We start from the raw sequence: 21,937 nt of genomic DNA, 5'->3' as shown, positions 1-21,937 counted from the left end.
TCTTGAATCCCATTTCTTATTTTCTCTTCGTCATTTGGGAGATATCCCAATATATTGAATGATTTTCTGTGTGTTTGAGATGAGGTTTTGTGTCATGTAAACTGTTTTAACTGCCTGGTAGATATTATTGCCATTTATCATATCTTTTTTCTGTGATTTATATCACCCCATTTCTCCACTCTTTGGTAAAGCAATCCAGTTGTCTGGCACATCATTGGACTTTGTCTTATCTCTTGTTTAAACTGTTATAGTAATCTTCGTGCTAACAAACAGCTTTATAATTCTGATGGAAATCCAAATGATGGCCAGTTATCACTCCATTCACATACTTTGGATCTGCTGTTTGATCTTAAGTAGAGTTGTTGAAGTGTAAATATATTCTGTAATTTAGGTATACTTAGTTGTCATGGTTTAACCTAAATTAAAAACAGAAAGCATCGTATTGTCATGTATGAAAGAAAGTTAAGTTACACAATATTAGCTTTAATATCCATAATGTGCAGAATAAGCCATAATCCATGGTATTGGATTGTTTTTTGTGTTACCTGAAAGTCATGCTGGAATTGATAGAACCAGAATAAGAGAATCTACTACTGACTGTGAGTCCAGAGCTAGCCTTGGGACCACACTCTGATAAGATTCATCCTATAGATCTTCAATTCCTAACGTGGACACAAATTGTCATTTGTGCAGGAAGGAGGGATTGGGCATGGGAAGTGCTTCAAACACTGCAGCCCAGTCCATCTACAGTTCAGTGCTGCTCAGCTGTTTGTGAGCAGATGGCAAGCACTTCAAGCCTGAGCTACAGCAAATGATGGGAAAGAAAGATTCACAGCTCTTGGAGCTCACCAGAAGCTCATTCCTGGTCCTGCTCTTCATCTCTCATTGAAGACAAAGGCAAAGGGGCATAGTCAGCATAATCATATTGAATAAATTTGTCAGGATAGGCTTAGCCATTTAAGAGTGTGAACACAAGTTCCTGTTGTTTGAGAGGTATAAGGAAGAACAAGACAAGTAGCTCATTGCCTCATGTTCCCCTATCCTACATGTTGACATTATCATTAAGAAGTTAATGATGCTTGTAGTAGTGATTCAGTGATCTGCACTTCCACTACACAACTATAAGATTTTGATGGAGATGATATATGACCTTTTTTTTAATATTTGTGTATATATATATATACACACCAGCATGAAGACTAATTTACTAACAAGAGTGATGTAAATTATATTATCTATAGAAAAAGCTAGGTGTTTGAAGACTTATAACTTTAAAGTCCTAATTCTTTTCTTAGTCTGTTGCTTCTCTTGCTTATTCTTAAATTGAATATAGATGACGCCTAGTACATCCTGTCCTTACTAAGCAAATATCTGGAAAGTTGTTTTGAAAAAAGCATCAATCAACACTGGTGCTGTCCTTTCCATAGTCTAAAGACCAGTTCTTCTGACAACACAATCATGTAAGCTGCAATTCCTGCTCATTTCTTTCTGAGCCAACAGTATCCACAGACTGTAGCAACAGCAGCTGCATATCTTCCCTGGCACAGAATGATTTAGGGTGGAGAGCAGATTCTTTCCCCTTCAAATCACTTCAGAGAATTCTTGGCAGAAAGCCAGCTGATTTGTTTTGTTCAAGTAGGGAGGTTTGATTTATCAGTACTGAAAAAGTATTCATGCACTGTGCTGAATTGTATGAATTCAGTTTCTGTGTCCCAGACCAGTTGACTTAGTTATTCTTCTGCTTACTAAAAAATATTTAAAAATGCAGATTTGAGAGAATATAGCCCTATTACTTTCTTCATTGCAGTTTGTGATATAGTTTGTGATATAGTTTGCGATACAGGTGTGAACTGGAAAGTGTTGGTCACAGATTAGACTGGGAAATACAAATTAAGAAATGCAAGATAGTAAAAGCAGTGCAAGGAAGCAACTACACATGCCAAAATGAAATTACAATCCACAAATCTTACAGTTCGGTTTCTTTTTTCTTTTTTTTTTTTTTGCTTTTGAATTACTGGATGCACTAAACAAGCCTCCATATAGAGATAAGATTTGTCTTATCTTCTTATACACTTATTTCTTTTTAGTCAATTTTTCTAAATTCCTACTAAATTATTTCTAAAGGAAACTCTCTGAAAGTATTTTTTAAAGTAATAATGTAAGGTTGTCTGTGATTCACAATAAAGCAAAATACTAAAATCTTCTCAATTCTCTATTAAATCAGTATGAGATGTTCTGGGATATAACCCTTTGGTTACATTTACAATTTAGGAACTGTGTTTTTAGCTATAAAAATGGTAACGTTTTCTATTTCTTACGTATGTATGTATGTGCACTTGTATATATTATATAGAGAGATATATTATATCTCAGTTCTTAAAACCATGATGCCTGAATGTTTTCCATAACTCTGAGGTGTTGACATCAGATATATTTTATTTTTCTGTCTACTCATCAGGAAATGGATTTTATTTCTGTATCATATTAGTGGAGGCATAGTCAGCTGAAGATTGAGATTTGCTGTTGTGCAGCCTGAAACTAAGAAGTTAAGCAGAAAATCAAGGTATGGCCTGTTTCAAAGATAAGAGGGCAAATATTTTGAATAGAGTAGGAAGGCAGGATGTTGATACAGCTTTCAAAATCCTTCCTTTTTCTTCAGCAGAATTAATCTTGTCTTGCTACAATCTGGCTTCAACTGTTCGCTCTATTTTTAGTTACTGATCTTAGCCAGGTCCTCAAATAGCTCAGAGCTGGTGTTGTTTGTGTCTGATGTAAAACTGATACAGACTTGGCTGGTATTTTCATTCATGTTTCATAATCTTCCTTAGTGCATACATGAAGACAGTGTCTTTGGTGTGCTGGGAGGAGATATTTGTATTACTGTGGAGTAGATCAGACACCTGTTGTTTGACACTTATGGTGCTCCTCATGTGACCGTAAAGGAATAAGTGAAAACACTTTCATGAAAATGAAATTACTTATTTACATTTAGCTGCAGAGAGGTCTTACAGTTAGAAAGGTTCAGGAAGCTCTCTCTTGAGATTCCTTAAGGGGAATCTCAGAGTAACCCTAAAGTTTCTCTCTTCTTTGTCTATTAAGACCTTCATACAATCTTGTATGCCATGAAGAAGACCATAAGTGTAAGATAGAAGTAGTTATTTAGTTGGCCCTTTGAGAAAACCGTTAATCCAAAATTAAGCCATTAAAGAGCTTTTCAAATGTCATTGATAGAAAGCTTGCTTCCACAAAGGAGAAAGAATATGTATGTAAGACCTTGCAGGGAGTTTTTATTGATCAATTAAATTCAAATGGGCACAGTGGGAAACAAATCTACCAACAGAAACTATGAATAAGCCCATTAATATTTCCGTATAAAGTACTCGTATCTCTAATTACATTACTTTTTCTTACACTGCTGTATATAAGGAGGATCAGTAATACAATTTAAAACATCTGATAAGAGTTAACTTTTGAAATAAGATTTTTCTTTTCTGTGAAATAATGCATCTTTTCAGGCATTGTAGGATTATAAATTCTCAGATTTAGAAAATCGGAATGTAGTTGTTAATTTTGGTTCTGTGTCTCTGAGAAATGCATTCAGCAATCCATACAATATTCCTGCATTCTTGTTCCTTTAACTTTACATAGGCATAAAATACTCCAAAATGAAACTGGTTGTTGAATGCAAGCACATTCAGCTTTACCTGTAGAAAAGGTGAAACAAGTGTTATGATAAAATATTAAAGGCGGCAAACATGATTTTTATATGGTAGCTTTTATGACCAAGATTTCTATGTAACTTTGCAACTATGACTATATTTAGGAGTCTCTTGAGTATAAATATAATTGAAATGTCATCTCTGGATTAGTTTTGGCAATAGACTACAGCAACATTACAGGTAAGTAAAGGACAGTGGTGAAATACCTTCTTCAGTAGACTATTCAAAAGAAATTTCATTAAGCAGTTTATATGAGATGGCTTTTGGATACGCTATCAGGGTTGACAGTTCTATAACTAGTCTTCAGAAGAATGTCCTGGGATTTATTTTATTTAAAAAGGTAAATCCTTCTCTTTTAATTCAGCCACATGTTGACAGCCATAGAAATACTGTGTTCTTCAATACAAAGCTGAATGATGCAGAATCAAAAGCCTAGTACCTCATTCTTGTTTTAAATGTTTTTCCAGGTGGATAACATTCATTTTGATATTTTAAGGTTAGAAGCTCTTACCTCATGCTCAAAAAATGCGTCTTCCAGTGTCTTTTCTCCAGTGCCACTCCCTACACCTTCAAACACAGCCTTGTATTCCTAAAAGCATAGACAACCACCCAATGGAAACAAAGTACTTTTACATTCTGTGCAGCACAGATACCTTACATTACTTTATTTATTAATCTACGTTAAGTAATATTTCTGTATAGAAGACTCATGTATAGATTACAGTTCTACATAAATCAAAAGTTAAAAGCATATAGTCAGCAAAAGAAAGAAAAATCACATTTGTTCTTGTATTTCTTACCGTCATTTCCTACAACTTAAAATAATTTACTGAAGGCACTAAAAGAGGCTTATTGTAGAATGACACATGACCTTTCACTCCTTTGGACAGAGAGCACTCAACGTCTTGTACAAATAGTATCCATCAGAGCCAGAGCTGCAAATGGAGCCAAAACCCTGAACTCTGATCCTCACATGGCTGCTCATTTTATTTCCAGTAGTCAGCTGGATTTGCTTTATCTGTGTTAATATTGTATCTAAATCCATTAGTCTGATATGTCATCCTGGAATGTTCTGCACAGATTTATTTGACTTCATTTCTTACGTGTTACATTTCTGTGTAATTTGCTTCTCTGTGTATTCTTTTTGTTTTTCCTATAAAGTAGCAGTGCAGTATAGGTCTAGCACAATGATTCCCAAATTCATCTAAATATCCCACCAGCACATGAATAGACTTGCTCTGTACCACATTGACATGGTGACACATGCTTCTAACATTCTGCTTATGCACAGGAACAGATGTGCATCTCCAGCTTTGTTTCTTCTGTAGAAAAAGCAGTAGACCACACATCATTTTGTTTGGTCTACCTACTTGGAGGTAGCTTAAAAATTATAGGTAGTCAGAGTACCACAGTTAATTCTTAGAGCAAGTGTTGCATATTGGTTCATCTTTAATAACGGCACTAGTCGCATCAGTGTTAACAACTTCATCTACTTCTTCGATTCAATCAGTGATTTAGAGAAAACTTTTCAGAAGGGCATTTTTATGGCATACTAGCAATAAATCAGGTTTGCACTCATCTGTGGCATGAATTGTTTGGTCAGCTCATTTTAAAATGACTTATGCTTTTGCTGCAAAATCTTGGAGGCAGCAACTGTGAAGTGAAACTCAATTTGGGGAGGGTTAATGAAGTAGGAAGAGTTTTGTTTACTAGAATGTGATTGGGACTTATTTAAACGTCACTGTAAGAGGAACTTTGTCTTGCACTAAGGTAATAATATATCTTATGTCTTCATATCAAAGGCCTTTGATTCCATATACTTCTTTATGGGATCTTTCGTATCTTTGCTGATGTTTTTCTCTCTCAAAAATGCTTTTAACTTACATGAATACTCTTTAAAATTTTGCTGACATCAAGAGATGTTAAGTATTTGTACTTCGGCTTTTTGTTTTAAGAAATTAGATTACGTACTGCATAGTAATCTGCAACACACTTCACTTGCTCGTAGTCATCTGCATTGGCCAACAGGTGTAAGCCTTCTGGATACAGTTTTCCACAGGTCGGGTACAGCTTCTCTCGGTCATCTTTACTCAGCTCAGTGCCAAATGAATTAATGGTGATGATAAATGCACGTCTGTCTGCCTCAAACTTAATATGCAAAACAAAGAATAAAGAGGTGTTATTAGAGATCGCATTCTAAATTAAGGTGGGGATATGTTTTTTTTTCAGTAAGCTAAACTATGGAAACTTAAAAAAAAAAGTGGACTTCAGAGCATTAGAAACATACCTTATTTTAAAAATTGTAGATCCTTATTTGCAAATACTTGTTAAATTTTAACTAGAAAAATCAAACAGTTTTGCAAGCACAGCTTTTATTCTGTGATTTTTGTACTGAATATATCGTCTCTGCTACTTCCTCGTTTCCCTACTTAGTTACCCAGATGTTAACAATAAAAAAGTCTCCTCACGCACCCTTCTGAATTTATGAAATAATACTCTTATAAATAATAATAATACAGGAAATGACCAAGAAGCAATAGTACTGTTCTGGGGTAACTCAGAGTGCTGTTGAGAGTAAAGGTTAAAAGGAAATTCTGGAAAAAAAAAAAGTTTCTGAATGCACATATTTAAAACCATAATTTAATAAGGTGGAGGGGGCTGTTTACTTGCCAAGTTAAAGTTTTCAAGTGTTTCAAATAACAGTTAATTTTTAACGCATAGAATCAAAGGCTATATTTCTTCTGCCATGTTTAGATGCCTGTAGTATCTGTATTTTCCCTGCAGCAGTAGACTGAGAGTCATTCTAATGTCTAGATCTCAGATTGTTCTTTTGTACAAGGCAAAATTTCACTTGCCATTCTTACAATATGAATTAAAAATGTAATGGTAAATAAAAATAATCTTACTCAGTTCTGCCTGATTTAAATCTATTCGTCTGTCTTGAGATCTAAATTGACTATGGTTTTATTTCTTTCCTTTATTACTTACTTTCTTGTTGTAAGAACAGCAGAGGCCTTGCTAATTGCAGGGATTATGCAGGAAAATGTTCCAAGTGAAGCATATACAGTATACGCACATTTTAGGCAGCTTGCTGTGAATTTTTGAACAGTTTTAAGCAGAAAGGTACTCTTTTCTGTTGAATAATAAGACTGCAGTTGCAACACAGTTCTACAACTTCAGCAGTTAAGCACATATTCATAGATCTTACTCCTGTGTACTGGAACACACTGTAGCAGGGACCCAGCTACCCTCTGGCACTGACTTCAGAGTAAGGAAAATGAATAAACAATAGAGAAATAATGAGAAGAAAATAAGTGTGCTTGAAAAGACTTCTAGCTAATGAATAACAGGGCCAAATTTCACTTGCCTTATTAATACGAACAGGCATATCAGCCCTAGTGAAACTGTTTTGGAAGGACAAATGCTTTGTTTTTTTAACTTGTTAGAGAGCCATGTAGAATCGAGCTGTTAGATTTGTAATATTTTATTGGGAAAAAAGCATGCTCAGATGCAATTGCAACTAATGCTAGCAGGTTTGGGGCCTAACTGTGTGGCTCCCGGTTTGAGAAAATTTGCAGGACCAGTCCCAACCATACAGACCTCTCAGTTCATCAAGTTATTGGCACATGAGGTGCTCCATAGTGAGTAAGGCCATGAGGCAGTTACTTGGTGACCTGGGCCATTTGATTGCTGCAGGCAGAGGTGGAGTCACAGGATGACCATTCCTAAGTGCTTTACTATCCATATGGGAAACTGAAGTAACATGTCTGCTACTTGAGAATTAGCATGGGGCCCTAATAACAGGCACAGCACTAGCTGCAGTGCAGTCCTGCAGTTTCTTGCCAGATTCGGGGTTAAACATGCCACATTTGTTGTCCATGGTGGAAGAGAGATCGTCAGTACTTTTAATGTGGAAGGTTGGCACCGTGACTGGTGGTCAAGGAGTTGGGGAGCTAAATACCTCAGCCTCATTCTGATAGGGTCAGGTTGGTAGTCTTACATATAAGATTACAGAATAAATAGCAACTATTCTTTTGAATAATTAAACTTTGGCTTTTTGTGAATTCAACCATTAGCAATCTGCTCTATGTGTGTCTTCAGATTATTAAAATGTTATAGAAAAGAAAATCTGCAGAAAAGTTTATCCTCCTAGCTGATTGACATTAGATAGGGATTTTAAAGAAGCTTATCACTGACCAAACTTATACAACTGGTATAAAGAGAGTTTTACAACATGCTTAAACTAATGTTGGTAAGTAACCTGCTCTCAGGATGAATTTCTAGCTAAAAATGAACTTTCTGAAAAATCTGAATCAACTGTGTCTTTACCTCTGCCAGCCAATCTCTTGATTTTTATTTTTCAGAAAAGAATACTCAAAATACTTAATTTCTGGTCAATTTAACTTGATTAAGAATATTTTCTTTAGAACATAAACTGAAACGTTATGACCTGGTTAAATAAAATATGAAATTGCATTCCCTTTTAGGACATTGCTTCTTAAGATGTAATTTAGGCTTATTCTACCTTCAGGGGTGAGCTCCCAGGGTTATTATCTCTCTCCTATAATGCAAACTTTTAGTGTGATGTCATCAGAGCTCAGGGAATTTTGTTCAGTCAGTTTCTAGAGTGTAAGTTTTGCTTATCCAGAAAAAAAGACTCCTGGAAGAACATGGGTGATCTGGCTCTCAAACGCTGCAAAGAACTGTGATAAACCATGTGACAAAAAAAGTGGAGCTCAATGCTGAGAACTCAATTTTAGGAATTTCTGCATCTTTTATTACAATAACAGATATAAAAATATCATTCACTATGCTGCAGGTATCCTTTGGGGAGGAGGACATTAGGAATTTTGTATGTATGTCATGGAAAAAATAAATATTAAACTTTTCTGAGTTGAGACAAAAATAAAACATGTAATGTTGGACTTTTCTGTATAACACTAGTTCCAAAGGTCACTCAACTCTAACTTGAACCATTAATTTTAATTGAAGAGTAAACAAACATAATAGTGCCATGAAGCTTAAAGAATATTGATTAGTAAATATACAGTAATGCCAGACCTTAGCTATCCCAAATTTAATTTTGAGCTAGGAGGTGTAAGAATAATCCAATTTTTTAGTTTTTCTACATAATACAGAAAAATGTTAAGGGGCAACAGTTTGAGATTAGTGAACCATTTATTCTGTTCTGCTCTCTGTTATAGAAAAATATTAACTGAAGCTAACTCCTCCCTGGTAATGGACTAGCTGCTTCTCTAGTCAAGAGGTAAAAGTCATCCTAGAGTAGTCATTACATCTTAGAAAAGCAGTTATTCAGAGGAGAAGCAAACATTTGACAAATAACACTGCAAATAGAGAGAGAAGGAACAGGAAAAACAGAGTAACCTAATTATGAAAACAATATGGAGTACTTTCATGAACGAAGACTGAATTTTTCTTACCTCAAGAATAGGTCTCATGATTTCTGCTGTAGTACCACCTTGTTTTTCACAAAACTTATAAAATGCCTCAAGATAAGACTACATGAAAGAAGAAGAGAAATATTTTAAATGCTACGTAAGACCTGGACCGGCACAGCACATAGTCATAAACCTCATTTTTAAATACTTGCTTTAACTTTGATAATTCTACTTAGGAATTTAAATTCAAGTATGTGTTTAATTACTTTGCTGGACTGAAAGTTGAAATATTAAAATGCAAATGTCTTGTTATTACAATATGGGTACAAATGTTTTTAAAAATTGTAATAGGACAAATATGTTTTCTTTGCTCTCTAAAGAAGGAACTTCTTGAGCTTCATTGAGCTTCCGCTGCATAATAAGCAGATGGCTGAAGGAAACTCTGCATTTATAGTGTGGAGGAGGGGATTTGGGAATGTGCCATGGCTGTTGGGCCAGCACTATGAGGATACACAAACTAATCCCTACTGCTCTACCCTAAACCCTGGATTAGGACAGAACAGCGAACAAAGCTTCTGTAATACTGCTCTGCCAGGCCCTCTGGTCTATTAAGGTTTCTGGCCTTCGCACCCATTTCAAAATACCTGTGCAGGAAGGACCCTAAATATCTCAGAGATGCTGTTCCCCCTGCCTCTCCATCCCCCAAAATACTGTCTTGAGGAATATTTATGTTATCAAAATGCATTTGCTACAACTTCACACAATCTTGTTAAAAGAAGCTGTCACTAACTATGCAATTAAGTGAATTTTAAGTAGAGACATCTCAAGGGGGATCTGCTGCATGGGTTTATGCATTAGGTTCTGTATAGTGCTATCTGATAGTAGAGCTGAAACATAATTGATCACGTTGACAGCTGAAGCAGAGGGGACAGGATATATTAATAATTTAGAAGTGTTTGTAGAATGATCCCCCTGATACTTAGAAGAGTGAGAAGAAAAAACAAAAAAATAGATTTAATAAGTGTAAATGTATGGTTATCCACACAGGTTATAAGAATCAAATCTGTATGTTATCAAATGGAAAAAGAGTGTCTAGTTTAGTAGTACTGTGAAAGAATTAAAATACTTGGGCATAACTGATGTTGTTTTGAATGAGAGGAAGTAGCAGAAAATTTAAGAATCAAATATTGGCTTGGGAATTTATAAATATCATTTGTAAGACAAACAGAAGAATTTTTGTCTTTCCCCTTAGTGCAATCAGGTCACTGTAAGAATACTTCCTGCTGTCTGGGGCATCCACTGTGAAAGAAAGATAACAAAGAATTTGGAGAGAATGTGCCAGGAGGAACCATTAACAGAATGAAATATGTATAGCCTTTAAAGAGACCATCCTAAGAGTATTGACCTGTGTGCTAATATTTGTAAAGTACTTTGAAAATGCAAGGCACATGTTAGATGCATATCCTTACAGCAGTGTGCTGTAGCAATGCTAAAGATAATTTTAAAAGGAAGAAAATGATACAAAACCCTTAAGTAAAAAAAAAAGTTAGCTAGTCTCAAAGCAATTAGACCTTTTCAAATCAAATCTACCTTTTATAAATAAAAATAAATGTTAACTAAAAGCCTGTCTAAGCTCACTTAGGAGCTAACAGTTCTGTGGCATTTGGTGGATAACTGAGATATTCTTAAACAAATGGATCTGGATATTAGCCTGACATCTAAAGCTTTTTCATTAATGAGATATTAAATTAGAATTTGGATGCAGACCTAAAATTTGAAAACTCTCCAAAGAGTGGAGTAGAAGTGAAAGGAGCAGGATTTGATTCCTGGACTTGTCATCAACCAGGTGACCTTAGACAGCTTGCTTTATCTCACCATGCTTCTGTTTTCCCATCCATAAAACAGGGTTAATGATACTGACCTCCTTTTCTGGGACACTTTGAAAAACCCCAGGTATTATCGTTATGTTGCAAGAACTTGCCTTGTACAGTTTGTTGCGCATTATTTCAATGTTCATTTCATCCAGGTCATTTTCAGACAAACAATCTTGAAAGAAAGCAGCTGAAAGCAGAATTTATTATATTGCAGCATAAATCTACATGCTGATCATATGCATCTTTTGTCTATTGCCATTCACCAGTGTGTGAGCAAGAATCTGAGGTTTCTGTTGTACAAGAAAGAGTGATATAACAGAGAGGAAGAGAAATACTTTTGATTTTCCCCTTATCCTCCTACTCCCTCCTTTTTAATGGGAATCTGCTGAGAAGGGAATCAACCAGTGCCACAGCCAGAGTCCACATCTCCAGAGAGAATCAGGTGAGAAATGCTCATGAAAGCCCTAATCTTCTCTGAAGTATATGGTTTGGGCATTGGGGAGATTTTCTAGTGAGGAACATGACGATAATTTTTGTCTTAAATCATGAGGTATTCCGCAACTGTTAAGGAGAATCCTCTTTCCTATTTTCCCTCTTCCTCTTTGGGTACATCTGTAGTGGGGGAAAGGCAACAGGTTGCAACTAGTAAGGGGCACAAACTTTGACCTTGACCATCTGTGCTTCCAGGTCCCCTGCAGAACTGGCTAAAGAGCAAGCTTTTGAACAGGGAGACAGAGGATGAAGTTCATTTGTGCAGCTGGATCGCTTAAAAATACTGTATTCATAATCAACAAAAGTATGCCAATCCCTCACTCTTCCTAAGCTATGTCAGTGGGACAGACCAGTGCTGCCTGACAGAGTGTTGTCTCAGACAGTGGCAATGGGAGAAGGTATTTAAACAGAGCATGTGAGCCTGGCTGTGTTTTGTGATCTTCTCCTTTCATACTCTCCAGCATCCAGTTTTTGGATGAACAATATTAGAGGATGTATCCCTGACAGTTCCCTTTAGTATCTCTCTGTAGATCCATTGACCAAGAATTTGTCCCATCTTTTTAAAAATCTGATACTACTCTCTGCTTGTACAAACTTGTTTAGCAAAAAAATTCCAGAAATTTACTACCAGCTGTGTAAAAAAAAAAAAAAAAAAGTTTTATTTTACCTGTTTTAAAACTGGTTTTCTGCTGGGATTTTGTCTTCGAAAAGATTTGGTAAGCAACAGTTTGCAGCTCACTGTGGACAAACCACTGCCCTCAGGACTTCGTAAACATTGTCCATATCTCTCTTTAGCCTTGTTCTCTCCAAATTGCAGTCCAGCCTTTTTAGTCTGTCCACACACGGCAGCACTATCCCCTTGTTCATTTTAGCTGTCCTGCTCTGTACCTTCTCTGATTTCACTGTATGGGGTGTCGGTGCCCAAGTGTTGGCAGTGGGGGGCTGCAGGGGTGGCCTCTGTGAGGGGGGGCCAGGGCTGCCCCATGCCACACACAGCTGATTCCAGCCGGCTCCAACAGACCCATGGCAGGGCACAGCTGAGCCCCTCAGCCAAGCTGGTTGTGCTTCTGGGAAAATATCTTTAAGAAAGGGCAAAAAACGCAGGTTGTAGAGAGGAGGAAGGAAAAAAAATTTGAGAAACACCAAGGTCAGAGAAGGAGGAGGAGTCGCTCCATGGTGCTGGAGCAGGTACTCCCTGCTGCCTGTGGAGGACCTGTGCTGGAGCAGATACTCCTGACAGGAACTGCAGCCCGTGGAGAGCCCATGCCAGAGCAGAGGATAAGTGTGAGGAGGAAGGAGCAGCAGAGAGAAACCACCACGTACTGACTGTAAACTCCCCCCACTCCTTGTGCCGCTCATTGCCTCTCCGAAGAGATTGAGTGTAACCTGCAGTGATAACAAGGGGGCAAAGGAGAGGAGCCTGGAGCAAAGGAGTGGGAAAGGGGGGAGGAAAGGTGTTTTCCCTAAGTGTGTAATTGTTTGTTTCTTTCTGTTTGTTTATTTCCTAATGCCTGAATCAGTAATTAAATATATTAGTATTAATCAACAGTAAATCAAGTTAATTTTCCCCAAGTTGAATCTTTTTTTGCCTGCAACAGTACTTGGTAGGTGATCTCAACCCACAAACTCCTTCTTGCCTGCTGCCTGCAACAGTACTTGGTAGGTGATCTCAACCCACAAACCCCCCCCCCATTTTCTCCCCGCATTGTGCTGGGGGGAGGGGGTGAGCAAGGGGCTGGGGGGGGTTGGGTTTTTCTCCCTGCCTTGTGCTGGAGGTAGGGGTTGAGCAAGGGGCTGGGTGGGAGTTTGGCTTCTGTCTGAGGCCAACCCACCACGCCTTCTTGAGAAGCAGAACCCAAATCCACTCACAGCACTCCAGATGAGGGCACACAGTGGTTTCATATGTGTTCAAATCCATCCAGTTCCATCTTATTCTCAGTACCCTTCCCAGCAGTGCCCCACAGCTGGTTAGTTTGTGTTTGTTCATGTTGGCTGCTGCAGCACATTGAGCGGAGTTTCATCCCAATTTCAGAATGCGATGTTCTCAAGCCTCGCTCTGTTTTGCTTTTAGATTTAGTTCTTCAAAATAGGGATTTTCTCTGTGTTTGAACCATGCCCAAATCCCGAGAGGGAATCTAGGTTCTACCACAACATCTAATATTTATTAGTAACTGTCTGCTTCTTGATCCTTAGTGAGGGATAGGCAAGATTTCATCTTACTTTTTTAATTATAGATGCAGGTGTTGAAATAAAATTCTAGATGCTCTAAATCAGTGGCTACTTTGGGTATAAAAGATATCCATTACACTTCTTGAGTAGCATGTTTTCTTTGTGTCTGCTACCCAAGGTTTATATAGAAGCTGTTAATAAATGTTACTAGAAAATGTCCTGAACACCACTTCAGAAGTGCTTGATCCACACTTCATGTTTTGTGTTACCAAAACACAGCATATCCAGTGGAAAACATGCTACTCCATCTGAGATATTCTTAAGAATACAGGATGAGTAGTTTCAAGAAGCAAATAAGAAATAATTTAGTGTTCCTACCTAATGGTGTGTCAACCAAAATTGCATTGAACAGCTCAGTGGGGTTTGAGGCAATGCTGACTGCTTCCATTTGCTCAAAACTCCCCAGTGGATGGCACTTGGGAACAAGTTCAGCTATGGGCCGCTGATGTAATGTGCCAGTTATTAAAAGAATTACGTTGTCAATCATGTAGCTGTATCTGTATTTGAAAGAAAAAGTAAAAGAAATGAACTTTATAATGAATTTTCCTTTGAAAAAATACAAATCCAAAATTTTTGCAAATTAGTAATAATACTAAAGTCAGAAACTACCACAGTATTTGCAGGTTTGTATGTTCACTCTGTATCAATGTCTCATTTATCAAAAACAAATAGAAGTTTCTAAATAGCGAGTAGGTAACACACAGTATTAATTTTAAACACATGACTGAGTTTGGGAAAGAGACACTTAAAAAGAAGGAGAAACTGAAACATGAATATGATAAGCATAACAGCTGTGAAATGTAGATTCACTATAACAAGTGACAATGAGTGGTATCAAAAAGTAAATCACCCAAGCTAGCAGCTTTCCTAGTTTGGGATTTTGTTATTTCAAATACACCACCTGGACAGAGAAGCGCGTGGGAATCTCGGCACTAAAACTGCAGAGTCCATGCAGATGGACCAATCTTAGGGCTTTCTTCTCACTCAGCTTTAAACATCCTCCCATGAGGAAACTAAGAACAGGTTCTCAGAGATTTCTTCTTTATTGCTAAAAGTTTTCTTTTCAGTAGAAGTTTTCTATCAGCTTCTTACTAGTTTTACTGTCAGAGAGGCTGATAAGAGTTTTGTCAGTGACTTGGAAATGTGAACGCTATTCCCTTGGGATGCTTATAACAAGGCTGCCAGTATTCAGCTTGCATTGTTGATTCAGAACACAGCTAGAGACATATAGGCATTAATATGATCTCACACGTAATCTGGGAGGTGGCTCAGGGACCTGGTGAAATGTAGTTCAATGATTTAATAATTGTGTTAAATATCTTAGTGTCTCCATTATTAAAAAAAAAACAGCGTGCAGAGATTGTGCAAACACATGTACACATGCATGTCAATCAGTGTGAGAAAAGAGCTGCCATAATTTTCATATTTTCACTTTCATTTCTCTGAAAAAAAAGGTAAACATTGCATGCCTCAGGTCACAGCTGTCCTAGGGCACTTTTTAAGATCCTGTTGATATGTTCACCTAAAACTGGTCAGCTACGCTTGACCCAAAACAAACAAACAAAAAAGAATAATGATACTTTATTTTGCTATTATGATAAAAATACTCCTTAAAAGTAAGCTGAATAATCTAGTGTTCTTGTTTTAATATATTAAAAAGATAAGATCAAGGGGAGTAAATAGTTAGGTAAAATATCCTGCTGACATTTCACTAATCCATGTTATACTGTTATAAATCAGATCCTTGTTCTTAATGTTGTTTAAGCCATTCATTGACAAGTTTTATCTGTTTATAACTATATTGAGATCAGAACTTTCTCTCCATCTGGCATCAAACAGCACTTGTACTTTTTAAAAAAGCTACTAGGATCTAAGTATCTTGCTATACACAACATAAAGTATTTCTGGCTTTAATGTTCAAATGGTATAAAAAGTATGGCAGGTGTATGATGTGTTGTCTTTCCCCCTTTAAAAAAAGTCTAGAACTTGCCACATGCCTAGGCATTAAATCACTGCCCTGTACATCATGAAATTGCTAATCTTGCATGAGTCACCCCCACAAACTTCAGTTTTGCAGGTTCTCTGACTTAAACGATGTTTGAAAATTATAACCATTTTTCTCAATCTCTATCACTCCTCCTGCCACTGTACACAGAAAAAATCTGCTTGTGTTCTTTAAAATAAGTAGTTGCAAACACAACAGCTCTTCATATATATATATTCAGAACTTATATTAACAAATAAAGTATGTAAATGTTGCAGTATAAAAGTAATTTTGCTATTTTTGAAACAATAGAAATTCAAGTACAATGCATTTACACTGTTTCAACTTACAGCTGTGCTTTTGCTTTGAGTCTATGTGGTAAGCTATGTGGTAACATTACTTACGTGATAAAATTCAGAAAAGTGGCAAGTGGTTCAAAAGCATGGTTTCTAAAGTAATGAAATTCCGTGAGTAGTTTTGCTTTCAGTTTATCATCGATGGTGGAAATAGTGAGAGGGCCAGTTTCATTAGCCAAGAAGTTGCCATAGTCTGTAGTCTGTAGATGTAACTTCAGATCTGAAATTAGATTAAAGGAAGATCATGAGAATAAACTGTCATTATATTGTCTACAAACCAAATAAAAAAACTTTTAAAATGTTCAATTTTAACATTATATTTTCATATTAAGGCTGTGATCATACTCTATTGAAAAGGTTTTGCCATAGATTTCACATAGAATAAATGCATAACTACTGCAAATTTGTACTGCCTTCTACCAGTAAGACCAGCATGCCACAGGAAAGCACAAATAATTTACACCTTTGTCAGAAGTTTCACTGGCAACTTTAGTTTCCAGCCACACCAGGCACAATGTTAATTACTGCTGTTCCAAGCCCCTTCCCAATCAGGTTTGTTCAACGTTTTGATTTCTCTGATTTATTCAGGGCACCACTTTTATAATGTGTCAGTTATTTTCTCTCCTGCATTCCTATGGACTGTTATGCATCAATAGGAATCATCCTTTAACTTTATTAAGATCTTAAATTTTCATATGAAACATTTAAATCTCAGGTAAGACTATAATCTTATGTTATCAGGCTGCCCAAAGAAGAGGAGAGAACACATCTTGCCTGACTGAGATTCTGGGCTCCAAATGGCTTCTGCAGTGAAGCACTTGAAAGGGCACAGTTACAGACTCTTAGCATTTCTGGTTTGGCTTTGTCTGATTTATGGCTGCTACTACCAGATCCTAAGAAGCTGTTCCAGAAACTTGGGTTATCGTGACACGTTCTGTCTGAGCTCCTGACCCTGATAACTGAGGAAAATAGGTTGATTAGACAACAAAGTTGAAAGAAGCTTTTGTAATATCAAAGAATTCTTTTGACAAATTTCCTCTGCTAGCCATTTTCCACCACGAGGCAAAAGTAAGGATTTGAATCAGTTCTTAGTGTTCAAAGCAGTTTAACATTTCCTTTTAGAAAAGCCCCTGCTATTTTGCATAATTATGTTCAAAGGCTATATTAAAACTACTGTAAATTATAGACTGGGATAATGTTATATGGTTTGGACATTCATAATGATTAGATTTCCAGATAAAATCTGAAGCAGTATTTTGGGAAAAGGACAGCAACACTCCCACTGACTGAAAAAAAGGTGTACCTATAAGGGAAGTTAATATGCAGTTAGCAAGGTGTGCATTTATCAGTATAGTAGCTACTCTTTCCTAATTCCCCATGTTTATACTTTCTTAGTGTGCAATAAGGTTGCCTACGCTGAGACTTAAAGCAAAAGAACTAGTACATTGCAAATTCAAACTCCTACATCTAGCACTCTAACTTACTGAGGTGGATAACCCTCAGAGTTTTCTATGCAGTTTAGCTGCCACTTGAGCTCATTTTAGCAATTACATCAACAGACTCTTGGATGGACAGCCTTACTCAGCTAGCTCTCTGGAACTGTTAGCATTTCTCTAGCTCTTCCTGCAATAGACTGAACTTATGCTAGCAGTGTAAACTAATTGCTTCTTAAAATTACATAGGTTGTCACAAAGCTGTTGACAGAAGGCGGCAGACGTAATTGGTCTTTCAATGGTCAGAGCCAGATACTGGGAAATAGTCATAGTTTCAGTACAGGCTTCCATGTAGGAAGAAGGAAGAGAATCCAAATATGAAAAAAGAAAACCACTTAATTCAAGAAAGAGAGAAAGGTAAGAAAGATTAAGAGATGAATAAAAATGCTGAATTATGCCCAGAAATGAGTCTAAATATGTAAGACCAACTTTTAAAAAAATCACTAATATTTTCATATCACGTCTACATTTCCTGTGAAAACCAATTTTTGCTTTCTCTTTTTATTGCAAAGAAGGTAAAAATACTTGGCATATGGTGGGATTAGATAATACTACCGTATTACATGCAGAGATCTGAATTCCAGCTTTCCTCAATTCCTTTTCAGACCAACCACTGATATCTACCCTGAGTCACACTCTGTAAATGCATTCCGAACACGGTGGTTTTCAGAGGTTTAGTACCTAAAGCAGACTGCAAAACCCAAATATCAGCCTCAAGTATTGACCATTCTGAAGTGTGTTTAACACCATCATGAGATGAACAGAAACCAACCCCAACTGGTTGACAGTAGTTTGACAAGACTGTGTTACCTTCCTCAGTTCTCTTATTGACTGAGTGGCTTCAAAATCCGTGCCCTAACATAAGGCATGAAAAATATTAGCTATAACACATTAAATAGCCCCACCTGGCTCTCAAAAGCTATGGAGGAAACACTATGCACAGGAATATTGGATTTATGGCCCTGTCACTTCCACAGCCTGCTTTAGAGAAGTATTTCTTCTAAACAGTTTAATAAATGCCAGCATGCATACTGTATGTAAGAAACAATATTCAACCCTATCTCATGGCCTTGGCCAAAACATTGGAGAAACTAGTCATCCACAAACTCCAATACCATATAATATCAACCAGGAATGTCATAATGAGAGTTCACACCATGACAGAGTTCAGCGCAGCTCAGAGACTGCTCTGCTGGTCTTAAATGATATTCTCTTGGTTGTTGGCATAAATAAGACCTGGGGACTAACACAGTCAGATGCTTGTACTAGTAACGTGACCTGATGACCTGGCAGGAGTAGATGGCTGAGCATGACAGGGGCTTCAGACATTCGTGTTCACCGAAACTTTTTAGTGATGCTGCTCCTTTTCTCAGGGGCTCTTGGAGACCTACACAAGACCCTGGGCTTTTCAGCATGTCCACCAGATCCCTAGGAAAGAAAATTCCTGTATTTCAGCTGTCAGTACTATTGCTATCCATCTGCATCGTATATTTCCTCATAAAATTATATGCAGGAAAATCATACGTAGGAAATGTATGACTTTAATGGGATTTTAAATCACACGATTTTACTCACAGTTGAAGAGCAACCAAACAACAGTATATCTAAAGGGAATTAATGCGCAGATGGAGACTAGTTTAAGATGAATGCAGTTAAGACAGGAATGATGCTGATCAGAAAGAAGGAATATTGCAAGAACTTGAACAAAGCGTTAACCTGGTCTCTTGGCATCAAGCACCTGGAGTCTTGTCTGACTCCTCACTTTGATAGCCAACTACCCCCAGTTTTCAGTTACACTGTTATTTCAGCCACCACGTGCTGGTGTGTCCTGGCTCTGGCAAGTTAAGTGAACTTATTTCAGTGATGTTGGTGGGAGCAGAGCTGGGCTGTTTGTCCTTCTGTGACCTAGTCTCCCTTCTAGAGAGCAGCAGTCTTTCCATCACACAAGGAAGCAAGGAAAGAATAGAGCACTGAATTTAACGCCCCCACATATTCTACTTCAAAGCCTGTCAGCAGGGTTCTTCTGAGGATCCCGTTCCCCTGAAACAGATGATGACACAGGGCCAAATTAGTAGCATGCCGTGTTGCAGAGGTTTCAGCCAGTGTTGCAGCCCACAGGTAGCTCCATGGAAATTATGATAATTCAAACAAGCCCAAAAGGATATCTAAGTTAAGCTGAAGGCCTCTTCTCCTCTCTGTGTGGCCCTGAACTGAGAGGACACAGTGGTATCGTAAGTCAGTTAGCATCCTCCTTTTTTTCTTTCCCTCTCACTGTTATACTTACTCTGATTATCAAGCAGATCTAAAGCACTAACCTACAGTTTTTCTTGTGGTTCTTCTGTACCGACATTATGGTTTCCCCTCTAGAGATATCAAAATCACTTTGAAATTAAAAGACCTTTTTGATTCTATTTATGGGTTACTTGGGGTTGTTTTGATTTTGTTTCTGCTTGTTTGTTTTAGCATATTTATAATATTTTTAATTTAGGTCAGTTTTTGTGGTGTGGTGCTATGCTACAGAATGCAGAATGGGGTAAATTTATTACCTTTTAATGTGAAAACATGAACCAAAGGCACTATTGGACAAGCACAATAGTACTACTGTACAAATCCACATGCTGGAACTTTTAATTGGAAACAAAATACAATGTATGCATAAAGCTCCATTTTTTACATTAGAGGTAAGGGTCTGTGGTTTTGGTGCACTCTACACTCGTGGTGCAAGTTCAATATTACAGCATTATATATATGCAGAGAAATAAGTGTATTTAGCCTCGTGTACAAATCCAATACTTCTCATATTTTCATTATAAATAATGCATTTGGTAGATAACTGGTGGGAATCTGTTAGTTGTCTAAAAGAAGTAGAAAATGTTAAAATGGAGAAAGAGATGTAGCTGAACAGAGAAAAAAGGGAAGTGTTAGTGGGTAGTAGAGATGTGCTTGTAGGCGGGTTGATGAAGGCTGCTGCTTCTGTTGCTGAAATACTTTGCATTCTAAAATTGAATGAACATTAGAAAGAAGGAGGTTCAAAAATAAAAAAATCATTGTTCTTTCTACTATAAATCTTAGAAAAGGATTTTATCTCTCTATTGTGATCTGTCCATCTGTTGCATGGTCTTAATAATGTTGAAGGTTTATATATCTCAGAAATGTTTGAAAACTACTTCCTGGTTGTAAATAACTTTCTTGTAGCATGACTTAAAATTTAGATAGTTTTTTTTTAACTATTCTTAACTTAACATGAGCCTGTATTCTTCTGGGAAGGATGAGAGAAATTCTTTTATCTTGTATGTTTTTAAAAATATTTAAACCTGTATATTTTCATTTTATTCGGAAGTAACCACGATTTTATGTGTTTTTTTTTCTTCATGGAGCCTTTGATGACATCATTTATTGAGTTCCTCTGCAGAGACAAGTGGAGTAAGAGCAAGGTTTAATAATTCCATCATTCTGTCTTTTGTGTCTTTTATAGATGTTTGAAGCTCTATTAGCTTTTTCTGAAGTCTGTATGTTCATGGAGCAGGACTTTTTGACTTAAACAATTAAATACAATATCAAGAGTGTCTGTAGAGTCTTTAAGTTGCATAGATCACAACTGCTGGTACAAATAGGCTACAGAAACTGTTGATTTTGTCCAGCTGACATAAGGAATAGATTGCAGTTCTCAGAGTAAGTGTATACATGTGTTCTGTGTGTCTAAACTGACATTGTATGAAATGGAGAGCTGATACAGCTCTCCAGCTTATCAGCTGAAGTAGGTACATGCACTTGGTCAGTTGAATAGTCTCTAGATCGCATTGACTGTACTGACAATCTCTTCTTTAACTATGAGAGGAACTTTATCCTGCTGACAGATAAATACCTGCATGTATCTATTTAAATGTAGTTGTTTTAGTATGCAAGATGAATGGCAAGCAACCTTCCCAGACTTATGTTGTTATTATATTAATAGTTTTGACAGCCTCAAAACTCCATTATGTATGGGAATCATCAGGTAGTGCAATTCTCATTTCCCCAAATCCATTACTGCATACACAAAGCAACCAATGCTTAAAAGAGAGTGAGCTTATTATTTCTCCTTGTTTCTTTTTCAAATTAATCTAATATAATGCATTTTATAGAAATTATCTCAGTGTACAATCATAGCTTTTATTTTGGAGTCAGGGAAAGAAACTTCATGTTCCTTTAGAAAGGTGATTTTTTTCCTGCCAAGTGTCTAGAGGTATTTCATATGATTCTTTGTGCAAGTCGTCTTCATCAGGCTGTGACCAGTCTTGGCCACAGAAAACTGTTTTGGAAACTAGTGTGTGTTTTCTGTATTACTGTGGAAGTCACCTTTTGAAAAAAGCTTTTTTTTTTTTTTTTTTTTAAGTTTTTTAAAAGGTTAG

At 36.9% G+C, this 21,937-nt stretch overlaps 1 protein-coding gene across 1 annotated transcript in view; it reads right to left on the bottom strand.

Moving 5' to 3' along the window:
• Positions 1-3,262: 3,262 nt before the first annotated feature.
• Positions 3,263-21,937, bottom strand: part of LOC103896237 (V-type proton ATPase subunit d 2) — a 19,474-nt gene continuing 799 nt past the window's right edge. Inside the window, exons 2-8 of the mRNA XM_009276041.2 lie at positions 16,102-16,273; positions 14,032-14,210; positions 11,100-11,179; positions 9,161-9,238; positions 5,691-5,867; positions 4,231-4,308; positions 3,263-3,704 (exon numbers count right to left, since the gene is read on the bottom strand). Of these exons, the coding sequence (XP_009274316.1) occupies positions 3,543-3,704; positions 4,231-4,308; positions 5,691-5,867; positions 9,161-9,238; positions 11,100-11,179; positions 14,032-14,210; positions 16,102-16,273 (926 nt within the window). The 3' untranslated portion in view covers positions 3,263-3,542. The remainder of the gene's footprint in view (positions 3,705-4,230; positions 4,309-5,690; positions 5,868-9,160; positions 9,239-11,099; positions 11,180-14,031; positions 14,211-16,101; positions 16,274-21,937) is intronic.

This window comes from Aptenodytes forsteri, unplaced genomic scaffold (genome assembly GCF_000699145.1).
Source record: "Aptenodytes forsteri isolate BGI_AS27 unplaced genomic scaffold, ASM69914v1 Scaffold433, whole genome shotgun sequence".
Classification (NCBI taxonomy): Eukaryota; Metazoa; Chordata; class Aves; order Sphenisciformes; family Spheniscidae; genus Aptenodytes; species Aptenodytes forsteri.
This window is presented reverse-complemented; position numbering and strand designations above follow the sequence as displayed.